At 38.7% G+C, this 14,686-nt stretch overlaps 1 protein-coding gene across 21 annotated transcripts in view; it reads left to right on the forward strand.

Moving 5' to 3' along the window:
* Positions 1-14,686, forward strand: part of MBD5 (methyl-CpG binding domain protein 5) — a 155,212-nt gene that overhangs the window by 118,668 nt on the left and 21,858 nt on the right. For all 21 annotated transcript variants that reach the window (XM_082312656.1, XM_082312670.1, XM_082312667.1 and 18 more), the window contains 3 exons: positions 6,486-7,514; positions 9,198-9,409; positions 11,153-12,361. In XM_082312656.1, coding sequence (XP_082168782.1) covers positions 6,486-7,514; positions 9,198-9,409; positions 11,153-12,361 — 2,450 coding nt within the window. The remainder of the gene's footprint in view (positions 1-6,485; positions 7,515-9,197; positions 9,410-11,152; positions 12,362-14,686) is intronic.

Here is a 14,686-nt window from a genome sequence, read left to right on the forward strand (position 1 = left end):
AAGCAATAAAGAAAATATAAAATAAAGCTAGCTGCATTTTTATTGAATATGCATAAAAGTAGGAATTGAGGAGGTGGTATATATAGCATTTATTTGTTTTCAGCTCTTAACATATTTTACATATTAATGCTTAATGAGCAAGTTCTGCACTTTAAGTTTCCTAAGTATTTAATACACCTGTCTAATTGGTTATTTTTATTCTACAAATCTCAGCAATACACAGTTGAGACTATGGAAATATTAAAATACATAATGGATAGTTTCTTATAGAAAAATGCATTGTAAAATATTATTTCCATTGTAATTTTCTAATTGGTATGTTTAACTGCAGTTTTTTAGGAAAATGCATATATAGTTAAGGTTCTTTAATTTGGTAGAAGTACTTTTAGTATCTGTGAAGACTGCAATAGTTTGCTTTCGTTTGAATTGTCTGGTTTGTAAGCAAGCTGAGCGTTGTTCACAGCATGTGAAGTCATTACTCTTCCCACGTATTTTTATGCAGACACAATTCTTCTTCCACTGCAGAAATGTTATATGGTTTTTGACTCTTTACTTTTGTTTAGTTTGAAATCAATCATACCCCAACGTCTCTTTCTGAGGACAGCCATTGAAGCTTGCTGTCCAAGTCTTCATATTGTTCAAATCTTAATAGTGTTTAAAAACCAGGGCTCAAAGCAAGATAGTCCTCTGGCTATATCCTGCCATCCCAATAGCGTATGTGTACATATGTGTTCCTGTCTTTTCATGGTAGGACAGTGCTGAGATATGAATGATAAATATCTTCCACTCTAATTTCTTTATTTTAAGTGAGCAGGGAGAGTGAATCTTCTTGAACACAAAGTGATTTCATAATACCCATTATTATATTGCATCTGCTTAAGAATACCTGTCAAGCAATACTTCAAAAAAAGGAACACAGATAAAATCCACACAGGAAAATAAACCTGCTTTCAAAAGAAAACAAAATAAAAATGCTCATAAATAAAATAGTATAGCCATAATTTTTAAAATGTATAACCTATTCAATTTCCCTTCATTTATTCCGAAAACATTTATTTGACCCTCTAAGAGAACAATAGATCTACTTCTTCAGCATTCTGGATATTTCTTCTTCTCACTGCGTTACAAAGACGGTTCCTTTTTCTCAACAACTGGCAAAAGAACTTCTGGCAGACGTCTGCGTCTGCAGGAGCTGGAAGCCGGCGTTCGTCTTAGGCTTTTATGGCTTTTAGTCTATCTCCTTCATCTTTTTTTCATTCTACTTTTACTCCTAAGAGCTTCTGATTATTAGGGACTGTTATTTACTGAGCTAACATGTATGATGCCTTGGGTTTCCAGGATTCGAAATACCATGTTTTTATGAAACTTGGAATCAAACTTGTGATTTCCTTTTAGCTCTCAACTCCATTCGCATTTCTCATCAAAAGCCTCCTAACTGTCATCTTGGAGCCTAGATACAGCAATAACGGACCGTATCATGGTCGAGTTTTGGGTGAGCTAACGCACTGTCCAAAGTCTTTGGTGCTGTAGTGCATCTTCTTTTCTTCTGGCTGTCATCCTTCTCCAGGCCTGAAATGGTCAGAACCGCAGTCCTGCTTTCCTTAACAGCACTGCTGGCCAAGGCAGCTGGTTTGCGTAGGGACCTTTTTTCAGCTGACATCCACCATCTGGTTCCCAATGTCGTCCTGCCCTCTTTGAAAATTCTAATAAATACAATGTATGGGTCTAGATGTCACTCTGAATTAAAGGCAGATCTCAAAGGACATCCAGAGTCAGTTCCAGATCACCGCTGCTATGCTTTGGTGCTACTGCCTGATTTGAAAGGACAGGCCTCTTATTAGGACTTTTCTTCTCTTGTACTCGCAGTGTAGCTTGTACCGTTGCTTTGGTCATGGAATCATAGAATCGTTAAGGCTGGAAAGGACCTCTGAGATCATCAAGCCCAACCTGTTAACCCAACTGCCTGGTCCACCTCTAAACTATGTCCCTAAGCACCACATCCACACGCTTTTTCAACGCTTCCAGGGACTGTGATTGCACCCCTTCCCTGGGCAGCCTGGGCCAGGGCCTGACCACTCTCTCCGGGAAGAAATTTTTCCTAATATCTAATCTAAATCTCCCCTGGCGCAGCTTGAGGCCGTTCCCTCTCGTCCCATCGCTTGTTCCTGGGGAGCAGAGACCGACCCCCCCGGCTCCAGCCTCCTTTCAGGCCGTTGCAGAGAGCGATGAGGGCTCCCCTCAGCCTCCTCTTCTCCAGGCTGAGCCCCCCCAGCTCCCCCAGCCCCCTCGTAAGACTTGATGAGGCATGTTACATTTTTTCCATGCTGTTTCAGAGAACTTTTCACATCTTCACGCTGCCGATGCTGGGCATCACTTTCTTCTCATCACACCTGATCTCCTTGTGAGTCAAAAAGACGGGACTACTCATGTTCGTCCTGGATTTGGGAGATTTCGTTTTGAAACCGGGGAAGAACAGTTCAGAGGGCTCTCCGAGGGCTCTCGTGGTCCTCCCAGAGGAGGATGGAATTCTGCATCTTGTTGATGCAGCGCTATCAATCACAATTATGGAAATTATACATGTTTTATAAAGGGGAAAAAATAATTCAGATTTTGTCTTTTGGATTGGGGCCAAACATTCAGAAGATGTCTAGCAGCACTCTGTTTTAATGAGAATGGGTGTGCATGCATTTCTTCATCTGGAATATTGACTTGTGGGAGACGGTATTTTGGAAGAGATCCAGAAATCATATTCTGGCAATTCAGTCTGTCACTGGAGATAGATTTGTCCCAGAATGCAGTTGTGAATATTGTATTAGCTGCTACCCAATTCAGGGCTTTTCTACACCAATTCCGACTGTGTCTTTCTGCGAGGCAGGTTTAACAGAAGCTGGGGGACAGTAGTTGCCTGTTTTTTCTTTTCCTGCTGAAGTCTGGCTGCTCATCGCCTCTTCAACTCCCAAACTTCTCAAGTCTGGATTAAAATAAGGACACATTTTCTTCCTCCTACTCAGAATCCATCAAGATTTTTTTTTTTCCCCAGTAGCAATTAATTAATTGCGTAATTAATCTGGAGAAAAGGAAGTGTTGAATGTGCTCTAGACCTCTGGGGTTAGATCTCCAGAAGCGGTGTTTGACAGAGGATAGGAATCAGAGCAGCGTTTGACAAAAACCCAGTGACAATTTTACAAGTTTGAGATTTGCTTCACACCAGATACTCTTCCGTGTGGTCCTTTACCTGAGTGGAATGGAAAATAGGATCATAAATAAATTAGAAACAGAGATTAGGTCCACTTGAAAATACCAAAATTAGGTTTTATATTCATGAGAGGTCTGGATATAGAATAGTTGCCTCCTGTCTGAATTAAAAATCTATCCATGTGCTGCTTAACACGTTGAATGTGATTTCTACTACCGAGGGAAGCCTTTCATAGCTACCAAGGAAAAAGCTTGTATATCTGTCTTTCCCCTATTGCAGGAATAGAGAGTTTCCCAAAAAAATATTGCCTGAAATGAACTCATGCTTAGAAAGTCCAGTATATCAGACTATTCCTGCAGGTCAGGTTAAGGTGGTGGTAGCCTGCTTTTATCTATATGATGGTAAGCTTTGTGTGGAAGGTCATTTACAAGTGGGAGGAATAGCCATCTGAAGATGTTGAGGTATTACCGGGTCCATCTTAAGCTAGATTACAACTGGAGAGACTAACGTTAAGTGTGTCTCGAAGTGCAGTGACAGAGTTTCTCTTCAGTGAGCAATTTTTCAACCAACGTTATTTAAGAGGCCCTATGTATTTTTAAGTACGGTACGCATCCATCTTGTGTCATTTCAGTGGTACAGCGGATTCTTCTGTTAAAGCCATATAGGAGTGACTTTGTAATGGTATTTCTTAAGTCTGTAGTTTGGTCTTTGGGACTTTTCCTAATATTTAAATGCTTGGAGTGGTAGTTCTGGATACTGATTTAAACAAAACAAAACAAAAAATGGAAAATTTCCTTTTTTGTGAGCAAACAGGTACCTGATAGTTAATAATGTGTATCGCTGTGGGCTCTGTAACATACTGATCCACTACAAGCCTGGCACGAGAGTTTGAAACTATTATAAGTGGGTATGTTTTCTTTTCTCCGGTGAAACAAAAAGAATTTGCTTTTAGCCACAAAGATTATAAAGACTTTTCTATTACTTTTCTAAAAATGCAGTTTAAAATATTTCAGAGATTAGTAAAAAAAGGAAAATGTGCAGTTATATTTTAGTTCAGGTTCTCTGGGTTTCGTGTAGTTGAATTTGAGTAACCAGAGTTTACGGTTGTGTGTTAAATAGTAAACATACACGTTGAATTTAATTTTATGTTATGCCGCCCATTTGTATGAACTATGTTTACCTGTTGGCTTATTTACAAGACTAGCAAAATGCTAGAAGGAAAAAAAAAAATGAACACACATGAAAAATCTTTTTAACTTGTCATCTCAGTAGGTCACGTACACCTTCATGCGCAAACATGCGCTTGAGGGAATCTTTCTTTTTTCTGTTATATTCCATTTTGGAGGCATTGCCAGCGGTGGCTTCTCTCCAGAATTAGGTAACCGGTAGCACAGCTACATTGACAGAAAACAAACTTACTTGCCATAGCTGTGGTTTTCATTCATCTCTACCAATAGGTTTGCTGTTACTAGCTTCATTTTAGTTTTGAATAATTTCTCAGCAACTTGTCTGATTAGCAGCTTTTCGTTGGCTTTTATGGGGAAGGTGTCTATAATTTGGAAGTCGGTGTTTCTGAGCTAGGAAGCCCGGGAGGGCGGGGGAGCCAGTTTCTCAGGTATATACGAGGCATTTGGCAGGGCTGGGGGTGTCAAGATACAGAGCATTTGCTATTCCTGCCTGATCTGAAATGTTAAACACAAAACCGTAAGTGGAAATCCCATGTGACGTATGTTTTCAGTGCACGGTTGGGTTTTTGTTCCTCAAGTGCATATCTGTTTTTTTGTTCCAAACTGCTGCCTAGAGAAATGTCCTTGTCGTGAAATGGCTTTTATTGCTTTGCTAACATATTTCTCCTCACAGCAGAACAGGCTATCCTCTGCTTTATGATTACAATTTGTTCTTACGTTACCCTTTTTTTAATTTATTGTTTAATTTCTGTATTGAAATGTGATAATGGTACCTGGGAGAGAGGGTGTGATCTTTCTTCTCTTGAGTTCAATGCAGCGCCTCCTGTACTGTGTTAATTTTGTACCTTTTTGAGTTGTCATAATGTTACAGTACTTGGAAAACGTTTTTTTAAGTTACAAATGATGTAAGGCTTTGATTCAGTTCTTACCAGTTAACTGTGTAGTCGCATATCCCCTTTCAGATAGTATTTGCTTAGAAAAATGGTAATTGATACTTTCTGATAATTGATACCTTGTGATCTCTATCCTATGAGCTATATTTGCAGGGCAGTTGAGAATGGAAAATTATTTTATTGTGTCAAAACCATAGTTAAATATATTTATAATTATACAGTCTTTTATATATGCAGTATATAATTTTAATACTCGAATGTTCTCCAACGAATCACAATGAATAAAGTAGAAAGGTGTAGTTCAAGGCAATTTCGCTTGCTTTAATTCTCCTAGTCTCCTCTCATGTTTTTTTGTGTATGACCACTGTCAGTTGAAGACTGTGCCTTAAGTAAAAGACAATGAATAATTTATTTTATACTTCATCTTTGGTAAAGGGGTATAAAGACAACCAAATAAACTTTATTATTCTCTCACTCTTTCCGTGTCACCCCCTCCTAGTAAATCTACCCACTTGGCCTTACTTTTCATGCCAAGTGATGGATATGACTAGACCACCCCAATTATTTACATGTTTTTTCTTTATAATTGTTGGGGATGGGGGTGGGGTTGTCTGCTACCCTACCTTGACCATAATATATTTTGCTCATTAGATTTTATCATAGTCATCATTGTATTTTTCTTCAGGAGTCCAAAATAATGCTTTAAATAATAATTCTCCAAAACCCCATTAATGGAATAGAGCAGGAAATAGAGGACCATAAGGTTCCCTTCTACATTTAGATCCTGTACTCGCACTCTCTCACCCAACATCGTTCGTGTCTCCCATTGATCCTTCTTCCTAGTCGTTAATTTTGTACTGGTCCACGACTAACTATGTTAAATTATGGTTGCTTTTCAGTTTACGCTAATCAAAATATGTAATGAATGAAATCCTCTTATATCTCCACTCAAAGAAATTTAAGGGAAATACAAGTGTATAGTTAAATAATTTCTGATGAGATGTGGCACAGCACGTAGCGTCTGAAGTAGCTGATGGCAGATGCATTCATATTTAAAAAGTACTCAAGTCTGGGTGCTCAAAACATTTTCCTTCCTGTGCATGGGTATCGAACGTTGCTGTTTCGGATTAGCCTAGTTACTTTATAACTTCGATGGTTGTCTCCCAACAGGCAGTATTCTATTAATAGTTTTGTTCTTTTGCATTGCAGGGGGTTCAGGACCGTCATCATCGATAGCCATAGCTGGCACCAGCCAACCTGCCATCACAAAGACAACATCTGTGCTTCAAGATGGTGTTATAGTCACTACTGCAGCTGGAAACCCACTTCAGAGCCAGCTGCCCATTGGGAGCGATTTCCCTTTTGCTGGCCACGAACACTCGCTTCATTTTCCGCAGAACAGCTCTTCAAACAACAATCTTCCACATTCTTTGAATCAAAACCTCCTCAATTCTCTACCTATCTCTTTGCCAGTGAATCAGCAACATCTCCTAAACCAGAATCTATTAAATATACTACAGCCTTCAGCAGGAGAAGGCAAGTCTGAGGTCAACCTCAACCCTTTAGGTTTTCTCAACCCGAATGTAAATGCTGCTTTAGCTTTTCTCTCCAGTGACGTGGATGGGCAGGTATTACAACCTGTTCATTTTCAGCTTCTAGCAACCCTCCTTCAGAACCAAGCCCAAGCAGCTGCCATGCTTCCCTTACCATCTTTCAATCTGACCATCTCAGATTTGTTGCAACAGCAAAATAACCCTTTACCCTCAGTAACACAGATGACAGCCCCACCTGACCATTTGCCAAGCAATCAGTCAGAAAGCAACAGGGTGGAGACCCTTTTAACCAACCCCCTGGGCAACCCTATACCGAGCTTTTCAGGCACTGACACTACTTCTAACCCCCTGCTGCTCCCCGCTGTCTCTGGGGCCTCAGCATTAATGGCCTTGAATCCCCAGCTGGTGGGAGGTGTCCTGAACTCTGCATCGGGCAACACTGCTAATCATCCAGAGGTTTCCATAGCCACCTCCTCCCAAGCAACCACTACCACAACCACTACATCATCAGCAGTGGCAGCACTGTCTGTCTCAACCCTGGGTGGTGGGACAGCAGTGGTGTCAATGGCAGAAACATTGCTGAACATATCTAATAATGCTGGGAATACATCTGGTCCAGCTAAACTCAACAATAACTCTGTGGTGCCACAGCTACTTAACCCTCTACTGGGGACAGGTCTGCTTGGTAAGTTCAATTTCTTCACAGATATAAAAGGAAAAAAAAAAAAGGAAGAGGGTTGGGGAGGGGGAATTTCTGATTCTAGTTTCTATTTTTAAAGACTCCACTTTATCATACTTCTCTTTGTAAGGCTTTTGTATGTTACAGCTTGTTTATTTCTACTGAGAAAAACATAACTGTTATTGTCAGAAATTTAAAATACATCCTAAGTTAATTCAGTAACATTTAATACTGGTTTTGGAAATTATTTTACATTCCATTCTTAATTCTGATGCCACCTAGACCTACTATATACACCTTAAAATTCTGTAAGCAATTGGACTTGTTTCATTTTTCAAGTAGTAAAAGCACAGGTGCATCTCTGGGATGCAGTGTTTGATTTCAAGTGCATGTGGCATCACAGGGTTAGTACGAGTAGCTGTGCAATAGATGAAAAATGGCCAAGTGCATTTTTCCAAATGAATCGAAAGTGCCAAAACTGTAAGCACACTCCCCGTAAAGTAATCCATAAAGCACTCGAAGTAGGTCCTCGCACAAGTTCAAAGAGGAAGGTTGCCCTTCGAGCCCTTTATTGTGTATTTATATTTTCTCATTTCTTTGTTTTTATTGCTTTAGCTTGTAGTTTAGAAACCCAGGGTATCTCACTTGACAAACACCTACATCCCAAAACAAGTGATTAAAAAGCCCTTAAATACGAGTTTTTTGTCCTCCATCTTTTGATGATTTTTACCAGGAATATGCAATATAGCTAGTACCTCCTCTGTTGTTTGGACTACGTAATCTAATAAACAGACCAGTAGGAGGAATTAAATAGTGGTAAAGAGCTGATAAGTATTTGAACTTAATACCTCATACTTACCTACTAAATGGCTATCGTGAGCTCAACCCTACTTTGCATTTTCCATGTAAAATACAACGAACCAATGATTCTGCAAATGGCAATTGTAAGAAAAACATGAGCTTTTAATGAAAAAAAAAAAACAAAAACCAAAAAAACCCACCACCTAGGAAATGGATACATTTTTAAGCTTTATTATTTCATAAAGGCAGGTTCAACAGCATATTTATTTTACTAGAACTATAATTTTCATGTAAATTGAGATTTTCGTGTAATACAAAATGTTAACACAGTTGTTTCTCGAGAATGTAAAAAAAAAAAATTGTTCAGAGTGTTGGCTGACATGTCTGTGAGCCAAAAAGCCTTTGCTCATTTGCAGTTAGCTCACGTTATTTTGTCATCGTTAATGAAAAACTAGTTTTGTTGGGTTTTTTTAAATTATTTTCTCTTTCTCTCTCTCTTTCCTCCTCCTCCTCCCCCTTACCACCCCAGTACTGTTTGAAGCAGTCACTGTTTGGAAACTAAGAGTAAGATTCCAAGCCACGGAATGTGATAGAAGCTCATTCTGCCATACTTGGCTGTCTACCGTTCCAAAGGCACAGGCAGTCATGTCAGAAACCTTTAGAAAGAGTCCAGATAGATGTGACATGCAAAAGAAGCAATACTGAAGAAATAAAGGAATAAAGAGTAGGAGACACATGCCTTGAGGACCATTCCGTAGAAGATTGAAGGGGAAAAGTGTTATTTTACAGAGGCATTTGCTTAGCAGTCAGTTAAAATTTGAGTCAAGGAAATTCCTCCTGACTGTTGAAAACTATACTGACTTATGTTTCCCTGTGTTTGAATTACAGGTGACATGTCATCTATAAACACTACTTTGAATAACCATCAGCTGAGTCATCTCCAGTCGCTATTAAACAACAATCAGATGTTTCCTTCAAATCAGCAGCAACAGCACCTTCTCCAGGGGTATCAGAACATGCAGGGCTTTCAAGGCCAGCCCCCAATTCCTGGCCCAGCTAACAACCCAAACCCCATGGCATGTCTGTTCCAAAATTTCCAGGTAGAAAGCAAAATGAAATCAATATTCAAACAAATATGCAACTCTCAGTAGGTAAAATTATATCCTCCGTAGTTTGATTTTTTTTTTTTTTTTTTTTTTTGCTGAGTGATTAAGACAATATAGTATATACAATTGCTTGCCTCTTTCAGTGGTTTTTGGATTTTTAAAATCAGTAACATTTGTTACTGAAATTTGATACCTTCTTCCTTAGAAATTGGGTGTAGGTTCTTTGGAAACAGTTATGCTGCGTGTATTGAAAAAAATATGCTATGTGTGTTCTGACAATTACTATACATTTTTAGCAAAACTATCTTCCATTCTGCAGAAGCGATCATAAATTCCCATTTAGACCACTCTTAACAATTCAGTGGTGAGAAATAAATATTGATACCACTTTACAGTAATTAGAAACTTAGTAAACGATTATAGGTGACCGTGTGTACCAGTCCTCTTATATTGTCACTGAAATGGAAAGGAAGAGCTAGCTGTGGTGGGGATTGTATAGACTGAAGAAAACAGGCAGTAAAATGAATATGCAATGACAACCTGTGCAAAAGTGATACCTCCCTGCTCTCCACTTCGGTAGACACTTCTTCATAATGCAAGTTGAACTATCAAACTAACATACTGACAGGAAGCATAGCAACCAAAATAGGTAATAAAAACAGAGTTAAAATACGTATTTATTATTATTCAGTATTGCTGTGGTTGCTGCAGAACTCAAGACAGGAAGACAGAAGCATGCAGATAGCGCCAGAAAGTGCTTTTACCCTTTAAGAAGGAAAAAGATGTGTCATTTTCTCGGTGGAGATGTTTCACTGCTATTGCAAAACCACAGTCCTTCAGCTGCCTACTACCTCTCTTTGGTTTTGTATGAATTTTAGTAGCTTTATGTCAGTATTTTTTGCTTCAGATTCTCAGTTATATAAATAGTAATGGTAAGTATTTAAAGGAGCATTTGGAAATATTTTACCCTTGTTTTTTTACAGTTTTTTATTATAGCACTATTATTGACATCGTCTTCACTGCCTACATATGTGACAAGAAATATAAAAAGCACAGTTAGTTTAATCTGAAGGTTACCGTTCACTGACATTACAGCTGCAATGCAAAGGGATGCAGGCATGGTTTACAAGGGACTGAAGTAAAAAGAGATCCCACGAGAGAAGCACATAACCGAAAGGGAAAAAATAGAAATGTTAGACAATTCCAGAGGACAGTTATGGCCTACATTCCAGAAATTGAATGAGGAGCATAGAAGGAGCCCAGAAGAATAGTTAGCAGGGAGGAAAGAGGCAAAATTAGGGTCTGGGAAGGAACGAAAGAAAATAGTTGAGAACCGAAATATTGACTTTGGTGGAGTTGTTTAGGACTTGAGAGAAAAAAGGAGGGTGCTGTACTTCAATCGGAAGAGGAAATCCCTGAAAAGATGCTGAAAGAGATGATAATGTAGTCTCAGCAGGTTGTATCGTTTCATGCAAGGCATCTATTTTGATCCATGAGACAAAGTCTAAGAGCCAGTGGTTTTGTTTTCCTCTAAATTATGCTTTTTTTGTTTTCTGTCTAGCTTGTTCAGCATTAAACTTCATAACTGATGTATAAGCAAACTGAAATTATGTACTGTAACAAATAGTCACCCTGGCCACCATCCTGATTTTTTCATTAAAATGAAACCAAGTTTGTCTGTTGAAATGGAACTTCAGGCAGAATAGTGATTTCCGTCTTTTTCTCTACTTTTTCCAGGTGAGAATGCAGGAAGATGCTGCTGTCCTAAACAAAAGAATGATCACTCAGATGGGAATGGCACCAGTTCCTGAGAGCTCCAACACTATGCTTCCTCCTTTCCAAGAAACATCTTGTGATTTGCAGCAAAGAACTGAACCATCTCTTGGACAACAGGCAAAGGATAACCTCAATGTCGCTGCTCAGGGTGATACATCGGTGGACGCTATCTACAAAGCAGTTGTAGATGCTGCAAGCAAAGGAATGCAAGTAGTAATCACCACTGCTGTTAGCAGTACAACACAAATGAGTCCCATTCCAGCTTTGAGTGCCATGAGTGCCTTCACAGCCTCAATTGGTGACCCATTAAATCTTTCTAGTGCTGTCAGTGCAGTAATCCATGGAAGAAACATTGCCGTTTCTGATCATGAAGGTAGGATAAGGAACACTAGAGGAACACGAATACTGAAGAATTCAGAGCACGGTAAAAATTCAAGTGAAGGGGATGGGTATGAATATTACAAATCCACAAGTTGTAACACACCCAAAAAACAGTGGGAAGGGGAGCAGAGTCCTGTCAGTGAGATAAATAGGTGGAAATGTGATGAGTTTCTAGACCACTCTACCCATATCCATAGTAGTCCTTGTCACGAAAGGCCCAATAACATCTCCACACTGCCATTATTACAAGGCGAGCAGCATCAGATACTGTTATCACAGCGAAACTGTCAAAGTGATAAAATGTTGGAGGAGAATTTCAGGTATAACAATTACAAAAGAACTATGATGAGTTTTAAGGAAAGACTGGAGAACACTGTGGAACGATGTGCACACATAAACGGAAATAGGCCTCAGCAGAACAGAGGATTTGGGGAGTTGCTGAACACTTCTAAACAAGACCTGATTCTGGAGGAGCAATCTCCAAGTTCTTCAAATAGCTTGGAAAGTTCGTTAGTTAAAGACTATATCCATTACAATGGAGATTTTAATGCCAAAAGCATTAATGGGTGTGTGCCTAGCCCTTCAGATGCTAAAAGCATCAGTAGTGAAGATGACCTAAGGAACCCAGACTCCCCTTCTTCAAATGAGCTGATACATTACAGGCCGAGGACGTTTAATGTTGGCGACTTGGTCTGGGGCCAAATCAAAGGACTGACTTCATGGCCTGGAAAACTAGTAAGAGAAGAAGAAGTTCACAATTCATGTCAACAAAACGCTGAGGAGGGGAAGGTATATTTATATATATATGCACATATCTATCTATCTATCTACACGTGTACCTACGCCCATACAAGTGTTTATCAAAATGATCTTGGTCCATTCTTTATTTTTTTTTCCTTTGTCTCTTATTTTAGTAGTACAAATTGCTTTTTTTTATAACTATACCTTGCAGAACTGAATTTTTCCCATAGTTATCTAATGAGAAACTTCTACCAATGCCATGAAAGAGATTCTATTTTGGCCTGATTATGCTTTACTAACTAAATTGTGCACAAAAGGTTTGCTACACAAAAAATGTTGTTAACAAAAAATTGTTTAACTTACATTGTGTATTTAGTTGGAACTTCTGGCTGTGTCCAAAGAAACTGATACACGGGGATATCTAAAAGTGTTGAAAACTGCAAAAAGGAAAACTGATCTAATCAGATTGAGGAGTCTGTAATAAGTAAAAGCTTGCTGATTGACACGTACACTCTTTAAGAGGAAATGCATGTGCATTTTCACCTTGAAAGGAGGTTTTGACCATCTTTTAATAGTGAGAAAAGCATTCCAATTTGCTCTTTCATACTAAAATCCTTTTTTTTTTTTTTTTCCAACAAATCATATGCTTGTTGGGGAATATACAGAAAATACATTTATCAAGGAGTTGTTGGTTATTTTATTATGATAAATATTTCAAATTCTGGTCTCCACTATTTCTATAACATTATATTTTTGTAGTTCTTATAAAATATTTCACATCTTCCATATATAAATATTTTTAAGTGCCATTTTATAAAATGCAAATTTTAAAAATATGTAAGCAGAAAGGAAGGATCTAATGAAATAACATTTTACTTCGGGCAGAGAAATCAAACCACTTAAAAATTACGTCTGTTTTCCCCGTATACCTGCCTAGTACCTTGCACGACAACAGTCACAAGAACGGTGATAGTGGGTTGACCAAAGTATTCCTTTCCCCCAAATTTGGCCAACAGCAGGTATGCAGAGAGAGAGTACAAGAACATGTTGAGGAGTGCTTCTCCACCAGCAGCCTCTGACTCCCACCAGTCCATGGCTCAGGAACGTCTTGAGCTGGAACTGGTGTTCCTATGGCCTAACCGCTGCTGGTCTTGCTGCAGTTCATAATCGTAGAGTTTTCCGCGGTTGATGTGCAAATGTAATTTCTCCAAACAGTCCAACAGGTCTTTGATGAATTGCTGCTATAAATAACTGGGGTGATGTTTGGCCAGAAGGGTTTCAACTCTAGTTCAAGAGAACTTTAGTCTCTTTACTATGGCTTCTCTGTTGATCTCCTTAGCCACAAAGGTTTCACAGAGCTCCCGTCTGAGCACGCTGAACGGAAGTATTTACTCTATAGAGAAATCAACATGCTGTAGTAACAATATTTGAGTGCTTAAGCTCATTCCTTATAAAAGTTAGATCCCCAAGTTACAAGTCAGTTTATGAAGTACAGGCAAATGAGACAGACCACAAACTATAAAAGATTAAACAAAACTGGAAAAATTAGGAGGTGTACGATATCACTGTCCCATATGAATTAAGAATACAGTAATTACACTGCACATGTGTTCCAAGTATGCATTTATGTATTAACTTTCCAAGTATGCATTTATGTATTGACTTCACAAAATTGTGTATCCATATCTATATGACTGTTTTGATATATTTGAAGAGCTTATTTTTTGTAACTTTTGTAAAGAGGTGACTTTTTTTTCATTTGCATTCCTTAGCAATTTTATAAGTTTACTCCCCAATTTGTGGATACCAGAATGTATAGTTGCTTTTGTCCAAACCCGCCTTCTTTAATTTTGTGTCTCTTATGTACATTACATAAGCATTGTATAATATTCTATTCAGTGGCACAGATTTTATTGTATACTGAAGCACAAACAACAGGGAAGCAAACTGTGGAAATGCAATCTTTGCTGCTCATGCAGTACTGTCAAGGTACTTGTGGAGGCAGCAAGAGAGCCTGTTTCAACTTCTTCATCAGGAATTCCCACGTCATAGATCACCTCTCACATCAGAAGGCCTTTAATTTAATAATAATAATAATTTTATTTTTTTTTTTTTTTAAAAAAAGTATGTCTAATTTTCTCCAACAAGAAGTACAGAGTGAATGACCATTCCAAAGGTCAGGAGTTGAGGTTGGAAGGTGGGATACAGGGGAATATGAAAGAGGTGAAAATGTGCATGTGCTGTATAATAGTTCTGTTTCAGGTTGAAAATAGGCAGGAATCCCCGTGCACAGTGGCAATCTGTAGACATGTTCAAACACTCCTATAACGTGTTGTACGGCTGCATTCTTCAGATGGTTGGGCAGCCTGGGCT

This window comes from Platalea leucorodia (assembly GCF_965183815.1).
Source record: "Platalea leucorodia genome assembly, chromosome: 5".
In the NCBI taxonomy this organism is placed as follows: domain Eukaryota; kingdom Metazoa; phylum Chordata; class Aves; order Pelecaniformes; family Threskiornithidae; genus Platalea; species Platalea leucorodia.